This window comes from Podarcis tiliguerta (assembly GCF_965153285.1).
Source record: "Podarcis tiliguerta genome assembly, chromosome: 2".
Taxonomy (NCBI): domain Eukaryota; kingdom Metazoa; phylum Chordata; class Lepidosauria; order Squamata; family Lacertidae; genus Podarcis; species Podarcis tiliguerta.
Genome location: NC_139535.1, coordinates 920,832 through 944,511, shown reverse-complemented (window position 1 = coordinate 944,511; position 23,680 = coordinate 920,832). Strand labels below are relative to the sequence as shown.

General features: G+C 53.3%; 1 protein-coding gene across 1 annotated transcript in view; it reads right to left on the bottom strand.

Annotated features, from left to right (window-relative positions):
* Nucleotides 1-23,680, bottom strand: part of COL11A2 (collagen type XI alpha 2 chain) — a 100,060-nt gene that overhangs the window by 54,950 nt on the left and 21,430 nt on the right. The window contains exons 2-16 of the mRNA XM_083424546.1: nt 22,631-22,798; nt 21,185-21,395; nt 16,880-17,042; nt 16,649-16,789; nt 13,093-13,350; nt 12,033-12,179; nt 11,411-11,575; nt 9,357-9,416; nt 7,429-7,470; nt 7,245-7,307; nt 4,910-4,984; nt 4,475-4,561; nt 3,172-3,228; nt 1,891-1,944; nt 968-1,021 (exon numbers count right to left, since the gene is read on the bottom strand). Coding sequence (XP_083280672.1) covers nt 968-1,021; nt 1,891-1,944; nt 3,172-3,228; nt 4,475-4,561; nt 4,910-4,984; nt 7,245-7,307; nt 7,429-7,470; nt 9,357-9,416; nt 11,411-11,575; nt 12,033-12,179; nt 13,093-13,350; nt 16,649-16,789; nt 16,880-17,042; nt 21,185-21,395; nt 22,631-22,798 — 1,745 coding nt within the window. The remainder of the gene's footprint in view (nt 1-967; nt 1,022-1,890; nt 1,945-3,171; nt 3,229-4,474; nt 4,562-4,909; nt 4,985-7,244; nt 7,308-7,428; nt 7,471-9,356; nt 9,417-11,410; nt 11,576-12,032; nt 12,180-13,092; nt 13,351-16,648; nt 16,790-16,879; nt 17,043-21,184; nt 21,396-22,630; nt 22,799-23,680) is intronic.

Genomic DNA, 23,680 nt, shown 5'->3' with positions numbered 1-23,680 from the left:
TAAAAGGGGAGGGGGAGGGAAGGAAGGGGAATAAAAGATCAGGCCAGGTTCAAATTGAAAGCCATGCGGAATAGCTCTGTCTTACAGGCCCTGTGGAAGGAGGTTAAATCCTGCAGGGCCCTGGTCTCGTGGGACAGAGCATTCCACCAGGTCGGGGCCATCACTGAGAAGGCCCTGGCCCTGGTGGAGGATAATCTGACTTTCTTAGGGCTCGGGACCTCTAAACTATGGTTGTTCGTGGACCTTAAGGTCCTCTGTGGGGCAGACCAGGAGAGGCGGTCCCGTAAATATGAGGGCCCTAAGCCACAAAGGGCTTTAAAGGTCAAAACCAGCACCTTGAACCTGACCCGATACTCCACCGGGAGCCAGTGCAACTGGTAAAGCACTGGGTGAATATGCTCCCATAGCAGGGATCCTGTGAGAAGCCTTCTGCACCCGCTGGAGTTTCTGGGACAGCTTCAAGGGCAGCCCCGCGTAGAGCCCTCTCCCCTCCTACCAGGAGCCCTCTCGCCTCCTGCCGTTTTCCAAAAACTGGGATTCAGAAACCTCTGACTGCCTCTGACCGTGATGGCAAAGCACAGCCACGGTGGCTCGGTCCTTCATTAATTTGCCTAACCCTCTTTTAAATCCATCCACTTTGGTGGCCGCCATCGATGCCTCTTGTGGCAGAGAGTTCCACAGTTTCCACTGCATGAAGAAGCCCTTCCGTTTAATCCGCCCCAAATCTTCCAAAACGTCACCTTCTCAAAAGCTCACCCCAACTAACTTTCAAGCAAATCGATACTGTTATTTTTACTTTTATTCCGTGACTCCCGGGACCGTAGGATCGCCACACGGGAACGGGACCCCGGGGCTCATCTAGACCAACCCCACCACAACGCAGGGATCGCAGAGGAGGCGAAAAACAGCAACCTGCTTCTGTTGGTTTTTTTAAAATAAAAAATAAACATCAGAAGCAGAAACTTACTCGGCGTCCGGGCTTCCCTGGGGGTCCAGTCAGCCCCTGTGGACCTCGAGGACCCTAAGTGGAGAAACAGAGAGTCGTATCAGGGTGCCCCGTCTTGTCCCTAAACATTTGGGGGGGGGAGAGGAGAGAGGAAACCCTGGGACTTCATGAAAGAGGGGTGGGGAATTGGGGAGGGGTCCCGGCCCCCCGCCAGCTGTCTGTTGCATTTGAGGTCTGTAGCAGCCACTAGATTTTGTTTTTTGGGGGGAAGGAATCTGAGCTGGGGGGGGGGCAGCAGCCAAATGACCCCAAGAACATGGAGATGGTGGCAGTTTGCTGTTTTCTGCTGGTTTGGGGAATATCCCACCCCCTCCGACATTTCTCCCATGGAAACAGAGGTGTCCTAAGGAAAAGTGGGGGATTCTGGGGCCAAATCAGAAATCGGGACTCTCCCTGGGAAATGGGGACATTTGGAGGGTCCGATATGCCTTGCTGCAAGGACACGGCTTGGACCCGGGAACAAATCAGCAAACGTCCAGCTTGTACGCAGGTCCTCTGGGGTGGTGTGCAATGGGTCTGTGTGAGCCAGAAAACGATCGAGTTGGGCTCCCCAAGGATCCTCTAGTCTGACCCCTTGCAATCTCAGCTCAAGCAGGCCCAATAAAACACAACTTATATGGCACTTAGGACGTTCAGCTCATGTTTTAGTTGTTTTCTAAATGCCTTTGCAACTGTTTTACTGACGATTTCCTCGCCGTCTCGTACGATTCATGCTGAGCCTGCGATGTTCTGATGCGCGGCTGTTCTGTCTCGTTTGCCAGCCGTTTTATCAGAAGGAGGTCAGACGACGCAGGTTATGCTAAAGGGGGATTTTGGGGGGCGCAGGGGGGAGAGAGTGGGGCGCTGCCAGGGGGCTCCCAGCTCAGGTTGGGAAGCCGGCTTACCTGGGGACCAAAGTCTCCGTGCTCCCCCTTCACGCCGTTGCTGCCAGGTTGGCCCTGGAAGACAGGAAGGAAAAAAGACATTCTTAGCTCTGAAGGGCTGCGCATTTCATCTGGTTTGGTACGGCGATTATTTCTCCATTTGGGCTGCCCTTGGGAAGATAAAGGAACTAACAAATTCAGATTGGCTGTGTTTGTATCCCAGCTTTTCCTCCAAAGAGCTGGAGGTGGCGGACTCTGCGCCAGAGGTTACCAAACTGTGTGTCTTGACGCACTAGGGTTTCAGCTGCAGTGTGTCAGCGAGTCGTGTGAATCCTTCCCGGGGCTGGAAAGGGGTTAGTTTAACCTCCGGTTTGCTAGTAAAAGTGAATTACTGTGTTGTGAAATGATGCGAAACTGAATGACTGTGTTGCGAAGTGATGCATGTCACCAACATGAAGTTTGGAAAGCTCTGCTCTATGTAGCTCATTGTCTGGCGTATAGAACCCTTTCCACTGTCACACGGCTCTTCCTGTCAGAAGGTTCTTCCTGATGTTTAGTCAGAATCTCCTTTCTTGTAAGTTGAAGCCATGGGTTCGAGTCCTACCCTCTGCAGCAAGAGAAAACAAGCTTGCTCCCTCTTCCATGGGACAGCCCTTAAGATATTTGAAGATGGCTCGCATGTCTCCTCTTTCCCAGGATAAACATAGGCATCTCCTTCAACCGTTCCTCATCAGGCTCGGTTTCCAGACCCTTGATCATCTTGGTCGCCCTCCTCTGCACATGTTCTAGCTTGTCAACATCCTTCTTAAATTGTGGTGCCCGGAACTGGACACAATAGTCCAGATGGGGCCTGACCAAGGCAGAAGAGAGTGAGACTACGACTTCCCTTGACCTGGACACTAGACCTCCGTTGATGCAGCCCAGAATAGCATTAGCTGTTGACTCAGCTACTGCAATCCACTCTGTCTGGGGCTGCCCTTGAAGACGACTCAGAAACTTCACTTGCTCCAAAATGCAGCGGCCAGATTGCTGCCTGGGGCTCCCTTTAGATCTCACAGAAACCCCATTTCAGAAACAGACGCCCTGGTCGCCAGCTTCATTTCTGGGCCCGATTCATGGTGCTGAATTGCTTTTTGCTCCGACTGCATTGCCACACCTCACCACTGAGGGGGGATTCGAACTCCGGTTCCTTCCAGGGCTTCGTCCAAAAAAACTCAAACCACCACAGCACTGTTGGATTCTGAATTTATTGAGCCAGGAAACAAACCCAAGCACCTCCCCCCCCCCAAGCAAAATACTCACCAGGGGTCCAGGACGACCCGTATAGCCCATGGGTCCTGGGGGGCCACGCAAGGCCAGCTGCGGAGGAGAGAAAAGGGGAGGGAGGAGTCGTTAAGATGTTCGTACCAGACCATCAGTGGAAGAGCGTTTGGACGCGAGTGCTCCTGGGAAGGGAGAGGTGAAGTGAAGGCAGGAGGAAGGAGTTGGTAATGCAGGTGAGCTGTGCCTAAGCAAGCTGCCAGCTAGCTCTGCGGAGGCTCCTTTTATTAGCACAATATGCAAAACCAGCCAGATACATTTTGGACTGTGACCTTTACACATCCCGAGATTGAGGGGTTGTACAAAGTTATTTTGGCACCTGTTTCCACCGCGTCATTCTCCCCTTGCACAATGTATAATGAAGGAGACAAAGGTCACAGACAGGGCACGGCAGACCACTGAGAAAGCCAAAGGTTAGATAGAGGGCGTGATGTTCAGGCAGCTGTGGAAGCGTGCTCCACGCCCGGCAGTCATTCCTTCAGAGAGGACTCTTAAGAGCAGGGAAAGAGCCTTGCTGGCTCAGGCCGGGGACCCCCTTCTCGTCCAGCACCCCGTATTCTCACAGAGGCCCAATGCCCCGAAGAAACTAGGGATCCCAATAGACTACCTCTGGGCCTGGAGGCTCCACGAGAACATAGGGAAGGGCTTTCTCACTGAGGCCAGCATCCTGCTCGCAGTGGCCAAGCAGATGCCCCAGTACGAAACCCACAGGCAGGATCAGAGCAGAAGGACAGGCCCCTCCCCTCCTGGGGTTTCCAGTCAGTGGGATTCAGAAGCCCTCTCTTCCTTGCTCATCCTAACCCTCTTTTGAAGGCATTCAGGTTGGTTTACCCCATCCCTGACTCCGGTGGCAGGGAGTTCCACCATTTAACTCTGCGAAGAAGGACTTCCTTTCATCTGTCCTGAACCTTGCATCATTCAGCGTTATGAAAGAGGGAGAAAAACCTTTTTCTCTCTCTCCTTTTTCTCTACGCCAGGCATATTATATTTCATAAACTTCTGCCCTGTGGGTTCTTCCACGTTTTTCTCTAAACTGAGATGCCCCAAAGACTGCTGCCTCTCTTCACAGGGTCCCTCATTGCACCCCCCAAAAAAAACCCTCTTTCGGGGTCTTGGAGGACCAGTGTTAGGTCAGACAAGGACCCCCGCCCCAGAAAGGCAGGCAGAGAAATCTGGGTGGGCCACCAGGAAGTGAAGACCACCTTTCCCTGGACTTTAATAGGGGAAGTAAATTGGGGGGGGTGTCTTCGTCACCATCTTCATCCCCTCCTGAAACCGGACTCACCCGAGCTTGCTGCAAGATGGCCTGGGCTTGGGCTTCCTGGGCCGCCACGACTGGCCCCTTTCCACCGCCGCTGCTCCCAAATCGGAACTGAGGGAGGGAAGAGGCAGAGTTGAGGTTCCACCGAGAGGCACCTAAACACCCCCACATCCACACATTTGCCCCCCCCAACCCCAGTTGAAGGGAGATGTTTCCCTCAGGGCTGATTTCTAGGGGAGAGCCATCCGTCTGCAGCAGAATTGGGCTGTGCACAGCTCTGATTGGCTAGTGTTCATGGCGTCAAGAACCCCCACCCCAATCCCTGAAGAAACTGGCACTGGTTGGCTGCTCACAGCATCCTCGAGAACTACCCCATATTTAATTCCTGAGGATCCTAATTGTCAACCTCTGGTTTAGGAACTTGATACCGGCTGGCCTCTCACTGCCATCCCGACTCACCGGAAGCATCATGGAAGTGCCAGGGGGTCCGGGAGATCCATCTGAGCCAGGGATGCCGGGGCGTCCTGGGGGGCCCTGTTGGGGAGAAGGAGGGAGAGCAGAGTTGGGGCGGGAAGGGCGGCTCGCACGTTTGCACGTGTGTGTGAACGACGAAGCGCACTGTCGACAATCGGCCAGGGGCTCACGGCCACCCAAGCCCAGTTTAACCAGTCCAACCTAGTCCAGCATCCTCTTCTCCCAGGTGCCTCTTCAACAGGTCCGGCTGCCTTGATCTGGGCTTTTGCGTGCGCAGAGAGCACCGCGTGTGCCTGGCATTTCCCCGATTGCTGAGATGCAAGCACGCAGCGGAGGGGAGGTGGGTGCCTTGCCCCATAGAGCGCCTCACTCTCCTTTGCATTGGCTCCCAGGACGTTTCTGAGCACAATTCAAAGTGTTGGTGCTGACCTTGAAAGCCCTAAACGGCCTCGGTCCAGTATACCTGAAGGAGCATCTCCACCCCCATCGTTCTGCTCGGTTCAGCACCGAGGGCCTTCTGGCGGTTTCCTCACTGCGAGAAGCAAAGCTACAGGGAACCAGGCAGAGGGCCTTCTCGGTAGTGGCACCCGCCCTGTGAAACACCCTCCCATCAGATGTCAAGGAAATAAACAACTATCTGACTTTTAGAAGACATCTGAAGGCAGCCCTGTTTAGGGAAGCTTTTAATGTTTAATAGACTATTATATTTACCGTATTTTTCGCACCATAGGGCGCACCGGACCATAGGGCGCACCCAGTTTTAAGGGGGGGGGGATCAAGAAAAAATATCCCCCCCCCCAGTCCCAAAGAGCAGCGTACAGGCTGCACACAACCTCTCCCTGCCAGAGGGGTTGCGCGCAGCTATGGAACAAGCCAAAGCAGCGAGTGGGATGGATCCCGCTCGCTGTTTTGCCTTCCCCTTTAGCCCCGTGCAGCCTCTCCTTGCCAGGAGAGGCTCCGTGGGGCTAAAGAATCCATAGCCCCGTGCAGCCTCTCCTTGCCGGGAGACGCTGCGCAGGGCTAAAGAAGCCATAGCCCCGTGCAGCCTCTCCTTGCCGGAGGGGTTGCGCGTGGCTATGGCACAAGCCTGCATTCGCTCCATAGGACGCACACACATTTCCCCTCAATTTTTGGAGGGGAAAAACTGCGTCCAATAGAGCGAAAAATACGGTAAATATTCTGTTGGAAGTTGCCCAGAGTGGCTGGAGAAACCCAGCCAGATGGGCAGGGTATAAATAAATAAATAATTATTATTATTATTATTATTATTATTATTATTATTATTATTATTATTTGCAGGCGCCCTTCCTTAAAGGACATCCGTAAAGGAGAACGAGGCATCCTTCAGGGTACCAAATGACAGGAGTCAGCCAGCGCTGCATCACCCCAGCCAGCTGGGAGTGAACTCCTTGTGAGCAAAAGCAGGAGCACCAGGCCCAATGAGCAGAGCGGCTCAGTCAGCTCTTGCCCCACGGATCAGTTGCTGAGACCGAAGGTCCCCACCTCCCCACAGCCGTCTATGTCTCCGCCTCTCTAGGCCTTCCCCAAGCAAACAGAGACCTGACCCTCATGTCTGCCTCTGCTCTTCCCACTTCATGCCTCGTCTGGTCCTGGGAAACCAGAGGGGAGGGGAGCTTGTTGCAGCAGGAGGGGGAGACCCCTGTGCCTCTTCCCCAGCCGGACTCCTCTCTGCCTCTTGGCCTCCTCTCAGCTTCAGCTTCTGCCTCTGAGTCCGGACCTCTCTCTGCCACAGACTCTCCCTGCTCACTAAGCCCTGTCGCCACTTCAGCTTCCGACACCTCCTCCGCCTCCCAGTCTTCTCCCTCTGACGGCTCATCATTGTCCCACCCCAGATTCTGGGCCCTGAGCCTTCTTCCCTTTGGGGTGCCCCAGCTACTTCCTCCCACCCTTCCTCTGCATCCAACCAATCTGTGATGCTGAATTTTGCATCCAATTCAATCTGTGATGCTGAATTTTGCATCCAATCTGTGACGCTGAATTTTGCATCCAATTCAATCTTTGATGTTGAATTTTGCATCCAATCTGTGATGCTGAATTTTGCATCCAATTCAATCTTTGATGTTGAATTTTGCATCCAATCTGTGATGCTGAATTTTGCATCCAATTCAATCTGTGATGCTGAATTTTGCATCCAATCTGTGATGCTGAATTTTGCATCCAATTCAATCTGTGATGCTGAATTTTGCATCCAATCTGTGACGCTGAATTTTGTCTGCCTAGGGGCAGGAGCCACCTTTCAACGCCTCCTTCACCACATGCCCTTCACTCTCCCCTCTCCTTCGCTGGATCGCAGCCTTACCCTCTCCCCAGAGTCGCCGGGGGGTCCTGGGGGTCCCGTGGTCCCTGGTGGTCCGCTGATACCCTGTGGGGAAGGAGGAAGAGAAGACCATCACCCTTGCCCACCGGACAGGGGGCAAGAGATGGGGTGGAGGCCTCGTTCGCCCCCTTAAACCCCCCACCCCGGGGTTTTGCACGCCTCTTACCGGAGCTCCTTCAGGGCCTGGGGGACCTTCGACCAGCATCCCCTGCAGAGGCAGAAACACATGCAAGAAGAAGGAGTTAGGAAGCAGCCGCAGACCTGACTTGGCAAAGGGACAGGCCCCGTCCCTCTGCTCTCGCCCGTGAAAGAGCTCATTGTTTACACCACCACCGGCTACTCTCCCCCCTCCCCACCAACACACACCCAGAGCGCTATGCTGAGACGATAACGCTACAAAAAAAACCCGAGAACCCTGGGGCATCGCAGCTCCGCCGGTTGGATGCCTGCCTTGCGCGGTCGCTCAGAGGTCAACCCTGTTCTCCGGGGAATTCCGAAGGCTGCCCAAAAGGAGCCGAGAGGCCCCGATCCTGCCGAGATCTGCTGGTGAGGCCTCAGATTCCCCCCCCTGCCTTGGGAGCTTGCAAGGAAGATGGAACTGGGAGGGGTGGTCTTTGGAGGGGATGTTATTCCGGGGCAACTGCTGGTGCAAAAAGGGCTCCCAGTCCTGCAGTTACTGGGCGGGGGGAGCAAAATGGAAGCCCCCCCCCCATGCTTGCAGAAATTTATTTTCAATTCCAAACTGAGCCGTTTGCATCCTGGTTTTGTGTACTCAGGGATGCACTCAACGCAGCCTGTGAAATGAATGGAAACAACCAGGGCCAATGGGAACCCTGCCTTGCAGGGGGTTGGACTGAATGATCTCTGGGGGTCCCATCCAACTCCACAACCGTCTTAGGGGCTCCGATTTGTGTCAAGTTTACTCCTGAACCTTTTCTTCTCCAAATAACAGCGGAGGTTTAGGACCAGAGTTTTCTGTCCCCTAGACGAGCTATCTTCCCAATATTACTAATTAAATTAAAACCTACAGGGACATGAAAGATGTATTACTGGATCCATCCGATTCGTGGAGGGAAATAAGCTTATCAAGAGCCACCATGGGTTGTGTTTTCCAGAAATCATCTCTGGAATAATTCCTGGAAACTGGGGAGAGAGTCTTGAGGCTCAGATCCCGCTGGCTTCCCTTTGAGGAGTCTGGCCGGCCTTTGCCACAATCTCAACATTTTGAGACCTGGGTGGGGCAGAAGAAAGCCGCTAGACCTCATGGAGGCGAAGCGTCCAGCATGGCTGGGCTAGATGACCTTTGGCAGTCCCCCTCCAACTCAACAATTCTTCGAACCGACGGTGCTGGAGTTGGCTGGAGGTGCCTGTTTCCAGGGGTCGGGCTTGGCGAAAACCAGGCCTTGCGCACAACAGACGGACTTGTGCAAAACTTGTGCAGATTAGAAGCGGAGAGAAATGGCGGGATTTGGGAGACCTCCAAGCGAGCTCCTTTCTACAGTGGTACCTCGGTTTGCGAACAGTCTGGTCTGCATACGTTTTGGATTACAAACCCGTCAAACCCGTGTCCCGGTTTGCAAACTTTTTTTGGATTGCAACTCTCTTTTTTTTTTGGATTACGAACAATTTCTTTTTGGAGGCCCCACTGGCGAAAGCGCGCCTTGGGTCGCAACCTGTTTTGGTTTATGAACGGACCTCCGGAACGGATTACGGTTGTGAACCAAGGTGCCACACATCCATCGTGGAATTGTGGAGATGGAGGAGACCTCAAGGAGACAGGCAGTCCGTTGCAGCCTGCCTAGACCGGCCGATGTTTGGAGGGGCTGCCCCACATCTGGAATACCCCGGACGTAGCCGAGATTCGCCCCTCGGAAACGGCGGGATTTTCAAAAACCGGCCAAAATGTCTTTGCTAAAAAGGTTCGGCAACTTTGCCCAAAAAAGGCTGAGCAACTTTTGTATGGGGGTTGTCCGCCTTTGGAAAGATGGCGTCCTTAATGCTGAATTTTCTCTCTCACACACACAAAGTCCAAAATGACACACACGCACACCGCATCCAGACAGGCCAGGACCCCCTTCCCCTCCAGGAACTTACGGGTTCAAAGACGGCCGGCTCTCCCTTCTCTCCTTTGTAGCCTCTGGCTCCTCGGACGGCCTGGGGGAAGCAGACATGTAGCCGCACAGAGGGGGCCAGTCAACACAATGGCGCCAGGGGCTCAAACACACCCAAACCCAGCCCCTGGGTGCAAAAAGTGGGGTGTCCACACCCGAGGGGGTTCACAGAAGTAGTTCAGTGCGGGTGGGGAGAGGAGGGGCTCTCTGGGGAAAAGGAACCGCCTGCAATTGACCGGGAAGGGCCCTTCAAAGGCCATCCAGCCCACCCCTCTGCTATGCCGTCCCTGTGAAGCGGGCGGCTTGGCGACGTGGACTTAAAGCCAAGCATATGTTGGTGAGCAGCTGCTAAAAGGGCCGGAAAGGACTGAGATTCCCACATTGCAGAGGGCTGGACTGGATGACCCTGGGAGGTCCCGATTCCGATTTCATGATTCTGTGCTCATCTAAAAAGGGGAATGGCTGCCTCGCCGCCGAAAGGTGGGGCGGGAGGGGAGTCAAGCTGCCGTTTGTTTTTCATGGAAGCAAACAGCGAGGGCCGGAGCCGCAGGCGAACAAAAAGGGATCTGTTGTCAAAAATGGACTGAGAAAGAAGCAGGAGCGGCACGTAAATAAACCAGCTGGGGGAAACTCAGAGTAAATCTGTAGTAAGGTCTGAGTAGGGCCTTGAGTAAAAGTGGAAAAGGGGTAAATACATGAGCTCTGGCGGAGAACATTTTCCAGGTGCCTAAGTAGTAGACAAGGTTCATCCTACTCAGAGTAAACCCAGTGGAATAAATGGATGTGACTCCCCTTCAATGGCTCTACTCTGAGTAGAATTTAGCTGGCTAAAAACCTATGTGTTCATTATTTAAAAAAAAAAAAAAATTAAAGTGTGTGGGGGGGTTGCCCCTATTCATTCTAAATTTAGAAAGAAATTAACTCTATGTATCCTGGGTCTTCTTTTATTTCGTAAAAGTTATACACAGCGTGATTGTGACCACTGAGCCTCTGAATCCCACAACTCTTCCCACAAAATTCTACACATGAAGATTCGGAGGTCAAAAGGGGTGTGAGGTTTGGGGTCAAGGTGTGGGGAAGAAGGGGAAGGGGCTGCCTTCCAGGATGGCAGCGTGGACTGACAGTTACCGTGTCCCATTTGGGGGCTTCTGGCCCTCCCCCCAAACTGGTAACTGAGTTCCAGCGCTTGCACCATGCCAGGGAAGGGGAGACTGTCTGCAGAAATGGCCCTGCAGTGCGATGACATCATAGGGCACGTGATGACATCACAGAACAGGGAGGAAGCTTCCCTCCTGCCATTGCCGCAGCCGCGACCGAGGAAAAGATGGCAGCCCATTTCTATGTAGACTGTGTTGCAGGACACGTCAACAAGGAAGGAAATGACATCACAGGAAATGACATCGCCACACAGAGAAATGGCATCACAGGAAGTGAGTTGCACACATGGCTGGACAGCGTGAAATAATAACAACTAAAGAGCAACTTCAGAAAAGAGTGCAGCAGAAAACGGCAAACAACCCAAACAGGCAGCATGACAAATCATCCAGCACCTGCCAATAGCCGGAAATGATGTAATCAGACAAAGAGGAGGGTCACAGGAAGTGGGAAGGGTTGCAAACGGAACAGGAAGTGCTACCGCCACCCGGTGGTGAATGGTGGCAAAGGCAGGAGGAAGAGGTGACTTCAAAACAGGAAGGGGTGCGCAGGCAGCAGGAAATGGGCATCCTCAAACAGGAAGTGACCTCAGCAAACCGAATCCACAGCCACATGCCCGTCAGGAACCGCAAACCAAAGCTGTTGGGAAAGAAGGAGTGTCGTGGCGGAGAACCGAAAGAGGAGGAAACAGAAACGGGTTGCGGATAAAACACCAAAACAAGAGCAAGAAGACAAGGCTGAAACCATTCCATAAGCCAACCCCAGGCAAGAGGAAGTGACGTCACAGACAAGCACGAATAACAGGAAGTAGACCCAAGAGGACAGGAAGGCGTGGCAAAGAACGCCAGAGGGCCTCCAGGGAGGGGGCAGCACCCCACTTACGCCTCCGCCGTGGGGGGTCTCGGCCGAGAGCACAGGCCCCAGCTCCGACGGCTCGGCCCCCTCGCCATAGCTCCTATAGGCGTACTCGTACTCCAGCCCCACGCCGGGGACCTCCTCTTCGGTGAACACTTCTTCCTCTGTGGGACGTGGGCTGGGCGCTTCCTCCTGGTCCCCGGGCAGGGTGGGAACCCACGGATACGTTAGGGGGGGCAAACAGGGCTGGTGCCCACCCACCCAGGTGTCATTCTTGGGGGGGGGGTCTCCTGCCCCACCAGGCTGCCAGAGAGCAGCAAGGGGGCAGAGGGAGCTGCGGGAGGGGTCCAGCATTGCCTTGGGACTACAACTCCCATCATGCCTTTCCATAATTTCAGGCCCAGGGGGTCTTCCCTGCACTCAAAGCCCCTGAGCTCAGAGGGCTCTTCCCCTCGCCGTCCAATCCGCCCTGCTCTTCCTGAGAACCCAGGAGTCCGGGGCCTCAAGCCCACCGGGGCTCTCCTTCCCACAGAACCCAGGAGTCCTGGCTCCTCTCTTGCGGACCCTGCACTGCCCACCCAACCAGGGAGCGAATGCCCTTCCGACTCAGGTTGGCCCGCCAGGACGCGGGTGCTAGAGGCACATTTACCTCTCCCCGTGGCGACGAGGCAACAGGTAGGGACGCCTGCTGTGTGGGGCCCTCTTCCCAATAGGTCTCTTCTGCCTCAGGAGGCAAGGTGTAGTCAAGGTACTCGTGGGCTCCCCAGGGCTCCTCTGTGGGGAGCAGGCCCACGTCCTTGAGAGGGGGTGCAGCAGAGTGGTGGCAGCGGAGGAAAGAGTCACGAGCCGGGGAGGGGAAGAGGAAAGCAACGCAGTGTGTGGAGTTGGGTATGTACGGAAGGAGGAGGAGCAGAGTTGGCGTGTTAAGGAAGGAAAGGAAGAATGTGTTGATGGAGGGGCAGAGAAGATGCCCAAGAGAGGGGGAGACACGGCCGTCACATGGTGGGGCGAACGGACGAGTGGGAGAGGGAGAGGATCGAAAAAGGAAACAGGCCAGACAGGGAAAAGAAGGGAGAGGAAAAAAATATGCAGACATGGTTAGTTCATTCAAACTTCTCCTCTCGAGTCCCAGGAGGAAGGAGAAGGAGGAGATGGCCGTGGGTTGGTTTGGATGACCATGTGGGGTCCCATCCCAAACTCAGCAATTCTGCAAGGAGCGTTCCTCCTTATCCCGGATCATTTTCCCTCGGGGAGACAAATGGATCTCGAGGAGCAGAATCTCACCCCCCCCCCCACCTGCAAGCCGGACAAAGATGCCAGCAATTGGGGGGGCAGGTGTCCATTTGGGGGAAAGGGAAAGTGCAAGAGAAGTCTGAACTTAGGATAGGGCCCCTGGCACAGATGTGGGTTCTCGTTTCCCGGGAGGTTGAGGGAAAGTCAAATCTCAATCCAGCCGCCCCTCCCAAGAGAGGGTGGGGAGCCCTTCCGAAGTTTCGGGGGCCCTTTCTCTTGCGGCCCCCCAACGGCCCAGCATGCAGGATGTGGTACGGTTAACAAAGAGACACGTGGAGGTGGGGAGACGCAGACAGACACACAGGCAGACGAGAGGGCAGTGGGGTGGTTTTAGGGGGCCAGAGCAGCCAGCTTTGCCCGGATCCCAGGGTTGGGGGGCCAGGCGGCACCCTGCACCCCCTCCCCTGTGGCTCTACCTGCTGGTAGCCGTTCCCCGGCTTCCGGGCTCCGACGGCGCCAGCGTGGGCCTGGCCCCCCGATTTGCCCGGGGGTTTTTTCGTGGTCGCCTTGGCGCTGCCGGCCTTCCCGCCGGACTTCCCGTTGCCGGGGTACTTGGAGCCATTTTTGGTGCCGGTCTTGGCGGCGTAGGCGGGCGCCGTGCTGGCGAGCTGGCGTTTCTGGGGCTGCTTCGGCTTCGGTTTGGGCTTGGCGGGGGGCTTCCCCTTGGCCGGTTTCTGGCGGCGGCGAGGAGGGCGGCGAGGACAAACGACAACAGAGGACGGGGTGATGAAGATGGCGATGGAGGAGGAAGAGGGGAGGAGCAGGAAGCAAAAGCAAATGAGGAACATTGTGGCCAAACCCTAAACCGTGGTTAATCCCAACCACCGTCAGTGGAAGAGCTTCGTAAACTGTGGTTTGAAGCTGCCTTCTCTGCACTAAGCATAGTTGCCCCCCAGGTGGGTGAAGCAGGGTCCCCCCCCCGGGTTTGGAAAACACAGCAACACGGCTTCACCAAACACAGGATAAAAAACTTCTGAGCTGCTTCTGGTGGCCAAATTGAATATTTCTTATTACAATTTATTTATTTTTTTGGTTCCGAATGAATTCAGAGCTCCACAGATTTCTGCACAAAACCTGCCCCGTAAGATTGTGGTTTTCCTCATTCCAACTAGCCCACTGATTCCGCATTGCCCCAGATCCACCCGCATGTTTGGGTTTCAGCCACAGCCGCACTGCACCATGGGCTCTGCCGTTTCCAATGGACTACGTGGGATATGATGCAGCGCAACCGCGAGTGAACTCCACCATTCATTGCGGCATTTAAAATAATAATAATAATAATAATAATAATAATAAGGTTTGCCTGCAACTCAGCTACTATCTACCCAAGGATGGTCATGATCCTGCCACTCTCTGGCAATGGCTATTTCCCAACCCACACTCTCACAATCTGCCACACAATCTGCCTGGATAACTCCTCAGACTCTAGTCTCTCCTTGGCTGTTCATCTCTGGAAGAAACTAGCAGGGAGGGCGGGGTTTGCCCCCCCAAGTTGCTAAATTAAAGGCAAGGTAATGCATAGACATTGATAAATGGATGGATGGATGGATGGATGGACTGATGGACAGGTGGACGAGACAGACAGGTGGACTATTCCACAACCACAAGACAAGGACAAGACTCGGGTACGAGGACGGACGGACGGACGGACGTTTCTGGGGAGGAGCACCACAGCACCGCTCCCTTTACCTGCTCACTGGCTCCCCCCAGAGGCGCGGAGGAGAGAGGGCCCAATCCGCCCTCGCTAGGCCCGTAATAGTAGGGGTAGGCGTCATAGTCCTGCAGGTCCTCACCAAAGTACTGAGGGAGAGCAAGAGAAGCGGTTTCTTCAAAAACAGAACAAAAAAACCATAAACGGCTGCAGATATTTGCCAGTCCGGGGGGGGGGGGCAGAAGGCCAACCCCCCCCCCCCGCGGTTGAGAACCGTTCCCGCAGATGGGTGCAGGGTGCTCCTAAAAATGAGGGGTGCAACATCAGGGGGCTCTGAACCCCCTGAAGACACTCTCCTCTCTTTTTTAACTCCAAAAAATACTGGATTGGGGAAGTGGCAAGGGGTTTCCTGTGCCCCAGCCTTTTGAAACACCAGCAAGAGGGGGGGGGCGCTTTTTCCTGCGGTTTCAGTGGCACTGATCATCCCCCCCAAAAAAAGCAAATATGGGAGGGAAAGTTAATCCTAAGAAACCACAAAAAGGAAAAAAACGATTTGAGAGAGAATCCAGTTTTTGCCCGCTTCCCGACTGATAATTCACCAGGACTGCAAAGCTGATCTGTCAGTTAGTTGGTTAAATTGATCAACTACGGCTGGATTAACCTAGCTGATTAAAAATGCAGGTGGCAGAAACTGGAGCCTCTTTCACCAAGGGGGACAAGGGATTATTTTTCACTCTGCATATGAAAACGAATTAAGATTTAATCAATCCGTTAAAATGTCGCAGGTGGCTAATGGAATGAGATTTCTTTGATCAAATGGCAGCCGCACCACCTGAAATGTTCCAAAAAGTTCACAGAATTGCAGTTGTGTAAGGGACCCTAAGAGTCCAGCCCCCTGCAATGAAGGGATCGCAGGTAAAGTTGTCAACGGACAACAATGTGCTCAAATTGGTGTGTGAGAGAGTTTTTGCCCTTTCACCATTACGACAAGGGGAGCTCATTGCTAGTCCATGTTTTAAAGGTAAAGGTACCCCTGCCCGCACGGGCCGGTCTTGACAGACTCTAGGGTTGTGCGCTCATCTCACTCTATAGGCCGGGAGCCAGAGTTGTCCGCAGACACTTCCGGGTCACGTGGCCAGCGTGACAAGCTGCATCTGGCAAGCCAGCGCAGCACACGGAACGCCGTTTACCTTCCCGCTGGTAAGCGGTCCCTATTTATCTACTTGCACCCGGGGGTGCTTTTGAACTGCTAGGTTGGCAGGAGCAGCGACCGAGCAACGGGAGCTCACCCCGCCGCGGGGATTCGAACCGCCGACCATGTGATCGGCAAGTCCTAGGCGCTGAGGTTTTACCCACAGCGCCACCCGCGTCCCTTTTAGTCCATATTTTACCACTATATAAAAACATTCTCAATAATCGCCCCAAGGTAGCAACCTGCTTCCCCTTCAGGTGCAACATGGACACAATCCTGCACTCCAGATCCACTGGCAAAAGGGGGCGTTAAGAACTGCCAGGAGGCGAAATCGCAGTGCCAGCGAGGACACTTAAACACCCCAGAGCCTTCAGCTGTGCTTCCTGCATTGCAGGGGGTTGGGCTAGATGACCGCAGAGGGTCCCTTCCGACTCCGCAATTCCATCTTTGGGCTTCTCAAAAGGGGAGCCTGGCCTTGCTCCGAAACACAAGGAACCAACGAAACGCCCTGAGTCAGAACGAAGGTGGAAAATTCCCCGAAGAAGGAAGATGTGAGGCGGATTTTCGCTCTGGTTGACCTTAAGAATCTGGCACGTGGAAAAGGTGTTTCCTTTGCGTCATCGCAAAATACTTTCCTTTCCCTCTCCTGGCACAGTCCGGGCAGATTTAGTGTCCTAGGAAGCTGTTCTGAACAGAGTTGGACCCTCGTCCGCACAGATCCGTCTCTCCCAGAGGTCAGGCGGGGGTCTCTCCGAAGGCCCAACCTTGAACCAGGAGCCTTTGGGCATAGCTGTCAACGTTCCCCCTTTTTTTAAGGGAAATTCCCTCATTCTGAATAGGATTCCTCGCAAGAAAAGGGAAAAGTTGACAGCTATGCCTTTGGGATTGGTTAGAAGCACGTGGCCACTTCCTCACCTGTCTGCCCTCGACAACAGCCCCCCTCCCAGGAGGGCAGGCGAGGGTTCATACTGTGTTTCGAACACAGAACCGCCTCCTGGCTTCCTCCTCCCGGAAGGAAACAGAGCTTTTCCCGACTCCCGCTGCCCAGCAAGGATGCTGAGGAGGTGGAGGGGGGGTGGGACGTGGACCCCTTTCCTGAACCCCGGCTCCTCCGCCCCCCTCACCTCACCTCAGGTCTGCTGGGGTTCCTCTGGGCTTCCTGGGCTTGGGGCTTCTGGGCGGCCTTCACGTCGCAGTCGGGGCTGAAGTGTTCGCAGAAGTCGTAGGCTGCTTGGGGGCTGGAGGAGATGAGCAGCTGCTGGATGTCACCCTGCGGGGAGGAAGCCAAAGGAAGAGGTTGGAAGAGCCCGGCACCCGCAGGCCGAAGTAGCAGCGGGAGAGAGCGGAGAAGGCCACCCACCTCAAAGACCTCCTCGTCCAGGATGCGGGTGCCAAAGACGGTGATGCCGCGGGTGTCGATGGCCGGGAGGTTCCCGCGGGGCAAAGGGCGGGTCACTTTCTTCTTGCAGTCCAGGATCAGGGTCACCTGCTTCTTGCTGATGCTCAGAGCCACCCGGTGCCACCTGGATAAGGGGGGGAATCGCAGAGTCACGGAACTGCATAAAGTCGGAGTAATAACCCCCAGTTCCACGTGGCTAAGAAGGGCCGATATTCAGCGTGGCGCCACCTACAGTTTGGAACTCCCTCGAAATTACTATTATCATCATCATTATTATCATTATCATTATTATTATTATTGGAAATCCTCCCATCAGATGTCAAGGAGATAAGTAACTACACACCTTTAGGAGACACCTGAACTTAGGCAGCCCTGTACAGGGGAGATTTTAATGTTTGGTGTTTTATTATGGTTTTTTAAAAATATTTTATTTTTCACCAACCACCCAAACACAAACAGTGAAACCCCCCCAGGCAGCTGATATATTGTGTATACAATATTCAATAATATACATATTCAATAATAACATATTCAGATTAATTATATGTACACTTCTATATACCTTAACACTCCGCCTTTCACAAGGTTTATTTAACTTTTAACATTTTAATTGCCCCTAATTGTTCAAACCTACTCAAATAGTTCAATATCTTCTCCAACCAATCCTCCTCTTTCTCACTGACCTTAAACCCTTTCATTCTATGTACAGTGGCGCCTCGCAAGACGAAATTAATTTGTTCTGCGAGTTTTTTCGTCTTGTGAATTTTTCATCTTGCGAAGCACGGTTTCCCATAGGAAATGCATTGACGGTTTCCCATAGGAATGCATTGACGGTTTTAAGAAAAAGGCGCAAGACGTTTTCGTCTTGTGAAGCAAGCCCATAGGGAAATTCGTCTTGCGAGTTTTTCGTCTTGCGAGGCATTCATCTTGCGAGGTACTACTGTATCTTCACAGTTAGGTATTCTAAAATTATAATATTTTTCAGTTTTTTCCCTTGCTCTGCTGCATTTTTTCAATTACTCGCTATAACTTGTCTGGCTGCAATTACCATCAATTTTACCCATTTGCATTCCTCTTTTGTTTTTTAACTCGGCGCTACTCAGGCTAATAAGAACCATTAGGTGTTTTATTATGTTTTTGTGTGTGCTGGAATCTGCCCAGAGTGGCTGGGGAAACCCAGTCCGATGGACGGGGTACAAATAATGAAATTATTCTTAAATTATGATGAGGCCATGAGCAGGTCCAACGGTCAAGAAGGCGGTTTCTGCACAGCTTGTGGAGGAAAGGTGCCCATCTAGGAGAAGGAAAACTCTGGTCCCAAATCTCTGCTGCCTTGCCGGATATTTTCGGGAGAAAACAAGGCTCGGGAGCAAACGCTACACAATTCCAGCGTGGAGTCTCCCGTAGCTCGGGCAGGAGATTCACCCTGGGAGTTGTAGTATGGAGGCGCCCGCCTTTGCCTCTCGAGACAGAACCAACCACACATCATGGAATAAAGTCTGACCGACAGAGAATTAGACTGCCTGGGCTACGGTTCGAAGGTGCCGAGTGGGGCCTACGAATTTATTTTACCTTGTATTTCTCAGAATTTACTGTATTTGTCGCTGCATAAGAGGCACTTTTTTCTTCCTATGATGTAAGGGGAAATGTCTGTGTGTCTTATGGGGCGAATGCATGGTCCCTGGAGCTGAATTGCCCAGCGGCAAAAAGCAGTTCATGCTTCTTCTTTTTTTGAAAGAGGGAAGTGGGTGTTGAAACAAAGCCGCTGATCATTTGCCAATCGGGGAGAGAGATAAGGGACGCTAGAGATAAAGGAGGCTGCCTGGGAGGGGGAAGGTAAAGACAGCAAACTTGCAAAGAGGGGAAACAGGAAGACTAAAGCAATGAGGAGAGAAATTAGAAGAAAAGGAGGAGCAAAAAACTGCTCCAGCTAAGGAAAAGACACTAAGGCAAACAAGAGGGAAGGGAGTGTCTAAAGGAAGCAGCTGATCGGTGGGATCGTGAGAGAGATAAGGGAGGCTAGCGGAGGCTGCCTGGGAGGGGGAGGTAAAAGCCCATAGATCCTCAGGATTTTTGCATTGGGTCACCCCAAATTCACCATCAGATCACATAGCATGTCCATGGCTACAGCCTGCACCAAAAAAATCACGCATCCACTGTTGGCAGGGGCTGCAATGGTGCAAAAATGTGGTTACAAAGCACGGATCCACATGGATCCTCAGGATTTCTGCATTGGACTACCCCTAACTCACCATCAGATCACATGTCTGTGGCCATAGCATGAACCACACAAATCATACATCCACAGTTTCATTCAAAATATTTTTTTTCTTGTTTTCCTGCTCTAAAAACTAGGTGCGTATTATGGTCAGGTGCGTCTTATGGAGCGAAAAATACGGTGTATACCGCTTGGTGGTAAAGAGAAGATGAAAAAAACTGTTTACATGAAGAACAGAGCGATGGAGCTATCAGGAAAACACAGCTAAGAATGAACAACTATATTGAACCTTCAAAAAATAATTTGAGTCAACTGATGAACTCAAAACCAGATTAGAACACCTGCTAACATTGGTCTACCTAGAAACACAGGAAGACGCTTCCCGTGGAGTCAGACTTTGAGCTCCTCTGGATCAGTATTGTTTACACAGACTGGCAGCAGCTCTTTCAGGGAGGGTTGGACTAGATGATCCTTGAGGTTCTTTCCTACGCTACGATTCCCCACAAACAGAACCGTTTTTAGCAGGGGCCGAAAAGAGCCCAGCAAAGGCACCTGCGCGATGTTGATGGGCAGAGAGTTGCAACATGTAGGTCTCCAAAGATCGGTTTCTTGCAAACACGTCAGGATATTTCGTGAATTAGAAATAAAGAACTTGTAACACATCCGTTAAACGCGGGGGGCAAGAACGACCATTGCCAGGACAGGGAAATCATTGCAGTGATTGACTCCGGACCAGAGGCATAGGGCAATCTGGCAGAAAACATTGTTGGAAAAACTGACACAGAAATTACAGGTTGAGCAAGAGGCCAAAGGTTTGTATAAAGCACATATCTTAATTATTATTTTTCTTTCCCCCTCCTCTTGCTTTTGAATAAACTCCCGTAGACCATAGTTGATGCTGATACATCATTGTCAGGGGTTCAGGAGCAGAGGCACAGGAAAGGGAGGAAATGGAGAGCGAGGGGGAGGAGTCCGAAGGAAATGTCAGCGATGACAGCGGTCCGAGGTCTCTGAGTCTTTCCAGCGAATCGGAAGATTCACAGAAAGGGGCTCCCATGGTCAGGGCAAGGGGGGTGCCTAGGGGGACACCCCAGGAAGAAGGGGCCAGAGGGGACTCAGAGAGCAGCAGTTGGAAATCAGGACCAGCGTCCACACCAGAGTGCAGTAGGGGGGAGGAGTCCCAGGCATCGGGATCAGGCGGCGCGCTGCCAGCGGGAGGACATGAGGCAGGACTGGCCACGCCTCCATCGGGGAGCGAGGAAACGGTCGAGAGGAAGGTTGAAGGCTGGGCGCGCGCGCCAAGTTCAAATGTACAGGAGGGAGGCGCAGTTGGCAGCCCGGATAGGGAGCCAGGTCCCAAAGCCCGCCGAAGAGAGAGGGGGGAGTCAGGGGGGTCAACGTCTGCGTCGGAAGAGTCCAGGAAGGAAGGGACCCCGGGGGGTAGCAGGACCCAGAGGAGAAAGGAGAGACGGAAGAGGTGGAGTAAGGCTAGAATCTTAAACTGGTGTACAGGGGGCGGAGATTCAGATGGAGCTTCGCCGGTCTAAACCCTAGACGTAGAGCTGGGGCGCTCCGGCTTGAAAATGGAAACTGTACTTCAATAAAGACCTTTGTACATTACTACCGGCTAGCGTTGGTCCTCTGTGAGCTGGGACCTGGAGCCAGCTCTGACAATCATATATATTTATTTGTGGCCAACAACCCAGGCAATGGATCTTACTACGCATTATATTCGGTGTTTGTTAAAATTGTGGTGGTTTTCTCATACACACTTTGGCGAATTCTGTTGATGTATTTGGAGAGGATTCTCTGAATGTTTGTTTCATTTTTTATTTTTATATTCTGTAATTGCCGTGCGTTGTATGTGTTAATCATAATATCAAAGGATCGTGGAATGGCAGAGTTGGAGGGGGTCCCCTGAGGATCATCCAGCCCACCCCCGGGCCATGCGGGAATCGCACCAGGGATCGTGGCAAAGCACAGGCCTTCCCCCTGCAGTGGGGTGAGGGAGGGGGCAGAGAAGGAAGCCGGGAGGGGAGGGCACTCACTTGCCGTCAGCCAGGTTGACCCCTCGGAAGATGGGGTAGTCCTCTGGGGCCGGGCGCCCACTCTGGTCCTCATAGAGGAAGACGGGGGAGCGGCCCAGCTCCACGCCCAGCTGCTGGGTGCCATGCTGGTTGTAGATAGAGAGCAGGAAGGCCTGGAGTCCGGATTTGGGCTTCACCAGAGCCATGATGGAGAAGTCCTCTGGGAATTTACCTGGGGGGGGAGAGAGGGGAGGGTTTAAGGCGGGCTCCGCAACACCCAGCAAACCCCACAAAAGGGATGGTCTTGGAGGCTCCCCACATAATAATAATAATAATAATGAAATAAAAAAATTAAGGTCTTATATATATACTAAATGTTCATAAATGTACCAAGCAAGCACGTACATAGATATGGGGACCACATGTCTGGAGCAGCCCAGGAAGACCGCCCTGAAACCATTTTTTGACTCCCAAACTGACCAAATGTTTTCTCTGCAAGGAGGGAGGGGGTGAAAAAAAGCCTTCCTTGTTACAGGAATTGAGTAATCGCCATTTCAAAGGGTGACAGGCTACCAGGAAAGGCAATCGGATAAGGCATTATCAGATAACCTGCCAGAGAGGAGATAAACAATGCACTCAGATTTCTGTTGTAGACCGCCTTTCTGTGATGTAGGTATGATGTATTTGGGGGGTGTTCTTGAGCTACACCCCTTTCTGTGATGTAGGTATGATGTATGGAGGGGTGGTCTTGAGCTCCTGGGCAGGAAATTTAAAATGTCTATATAAGGGCAGGCATTACAGAAGACTGGCCAGGCTCCCCAGGATATCCAATCAAGTGACCATTAACAGGTAACTTGCCAGACAGGAAATAAACAATGCACTCAGATTTCTCTTGTAGACCGCCCTTTCTGTGATGTATGTATGATGTATCTGGGGTGGTGGTCTTGGGTTACACCCCTTTCTGTGATGTAGGTATGATGTATGGAGGGGCGGTCTTGAGCTCCAGGGCAGGAAATTTAAAATGTCTATATAAGGGTGGGCACACCTGGGTTCAGGGTCCTCCTCCTTTCCTGAGTGTGAGGGGAGCACCCTGTTGCAACAGTTCAATAAAGATCAGGCTTACTAGCTGCTTTGTTTCTCAATATTCCCTGGTTGGCCTCTGTTATTTTCCCCGACGGATGAAGAACCTACAAAAGGACTCTATAGGGGCTCTTGTGTCCCCCATAAGGGAATAAGGGCAGATTTTGTTGATTACAATAATAACTTTTACTATTTCTACTCTGCCCACCTGGCTGGGTCTAAGCTACGAGAAGCATTGGCACATTTAAAGTACAGTGCTCCCTTGATTCTCAAATGCCTTGGTATCCGAACAACTTGGAATCCGAACGCTGTGAACCGGGCTAAACTGAGGGGAAGGGATGGGAACTCGCCCCCCCCAACACACACACACACTCTTCGCTTGCGTACCTGGGAAAAGCTGGCGGGTGGGGGCGCTGATCTGCGCCTGCCTGGATATCCGGTAGGCCACATCGGGCCCCGATCCTGAGCGCCTCTTGGGGCAGAAGCCCGTGGTCTTGCGGACGCCCTCGGGCTGGTTCTGCAGCTGCAACACTTTCAAGACGTCCACCGGTTCGGCTGCAGGAGGGAAGAGACGGGAAATGGGGTGACAAAACTGGCCCGCCTGCCGCCCCCACCTCACCCCATGCAGACCCTTCCCGCTGCTCTAAAGTTGCCAACTCTTCCCCCTGGACCTGCTCCTCTGCTTTCAGGAGAGCCTGCTGGTCCGCTCCAAATATCCCGCTCCTGCTCATCTTTGGCCAAACTGGCACAGGAGCAGAGCCGGTCGGGAAAGGTGGCAACCCTGCGCGGCTCAGCCAAGCGGGGAGTGAAGCGAATCTGATTTAACACCCAAGGGCAAAGTTTTCACAGGCTCCGCGCAGCCTCCTCCTCCTCCTCATTCACACTATCGTGCCTGACGCGCTCTAACCACTGGACCACGCTACCTCTCCAACCCGGACGGTCCGGTCCTCGACCCTCCCAGTCTCGCTGCCCCCTCGGCGTGCCACAGAGGGGGTCCCCATGGAACAACACCCTCCCCCGCCCCCCAAATGTGGGGCCCTCCAAGAGGCTGCATGGGAACGGGGCTGGCATCTCAGGTGTGCCCAAAGCAATCGGCATTCCGATCTCCTCTCTCCGGGCCGTGAAAAGGGGTCTTTGTTTGGCGCTGGGAGGTGGATCCCGGCCAGGCGGACGCCGGGCACACGCCAGCGAGGAAAGAGGGAGGAGGAGGGAGGAGGAAAGGCAGCGGACAGGCAGCTGCACGCGCCGCGCAAGACGCCGCAGGGTGATCTCAGATAAGGCATCCAACCTCTGCTTAAAAACCTCCAAGGAGAGTCACGCCTGCCCTGCCCAGAGCTGCCAGGTAGAGGCACTGCCACCCCAGAATTTGGGGGCAGAGGTCCCCACGCCGCCCCTGCCAAAGCGCTGCCTGCTCGAAATCCACATGCATGAAGGCGG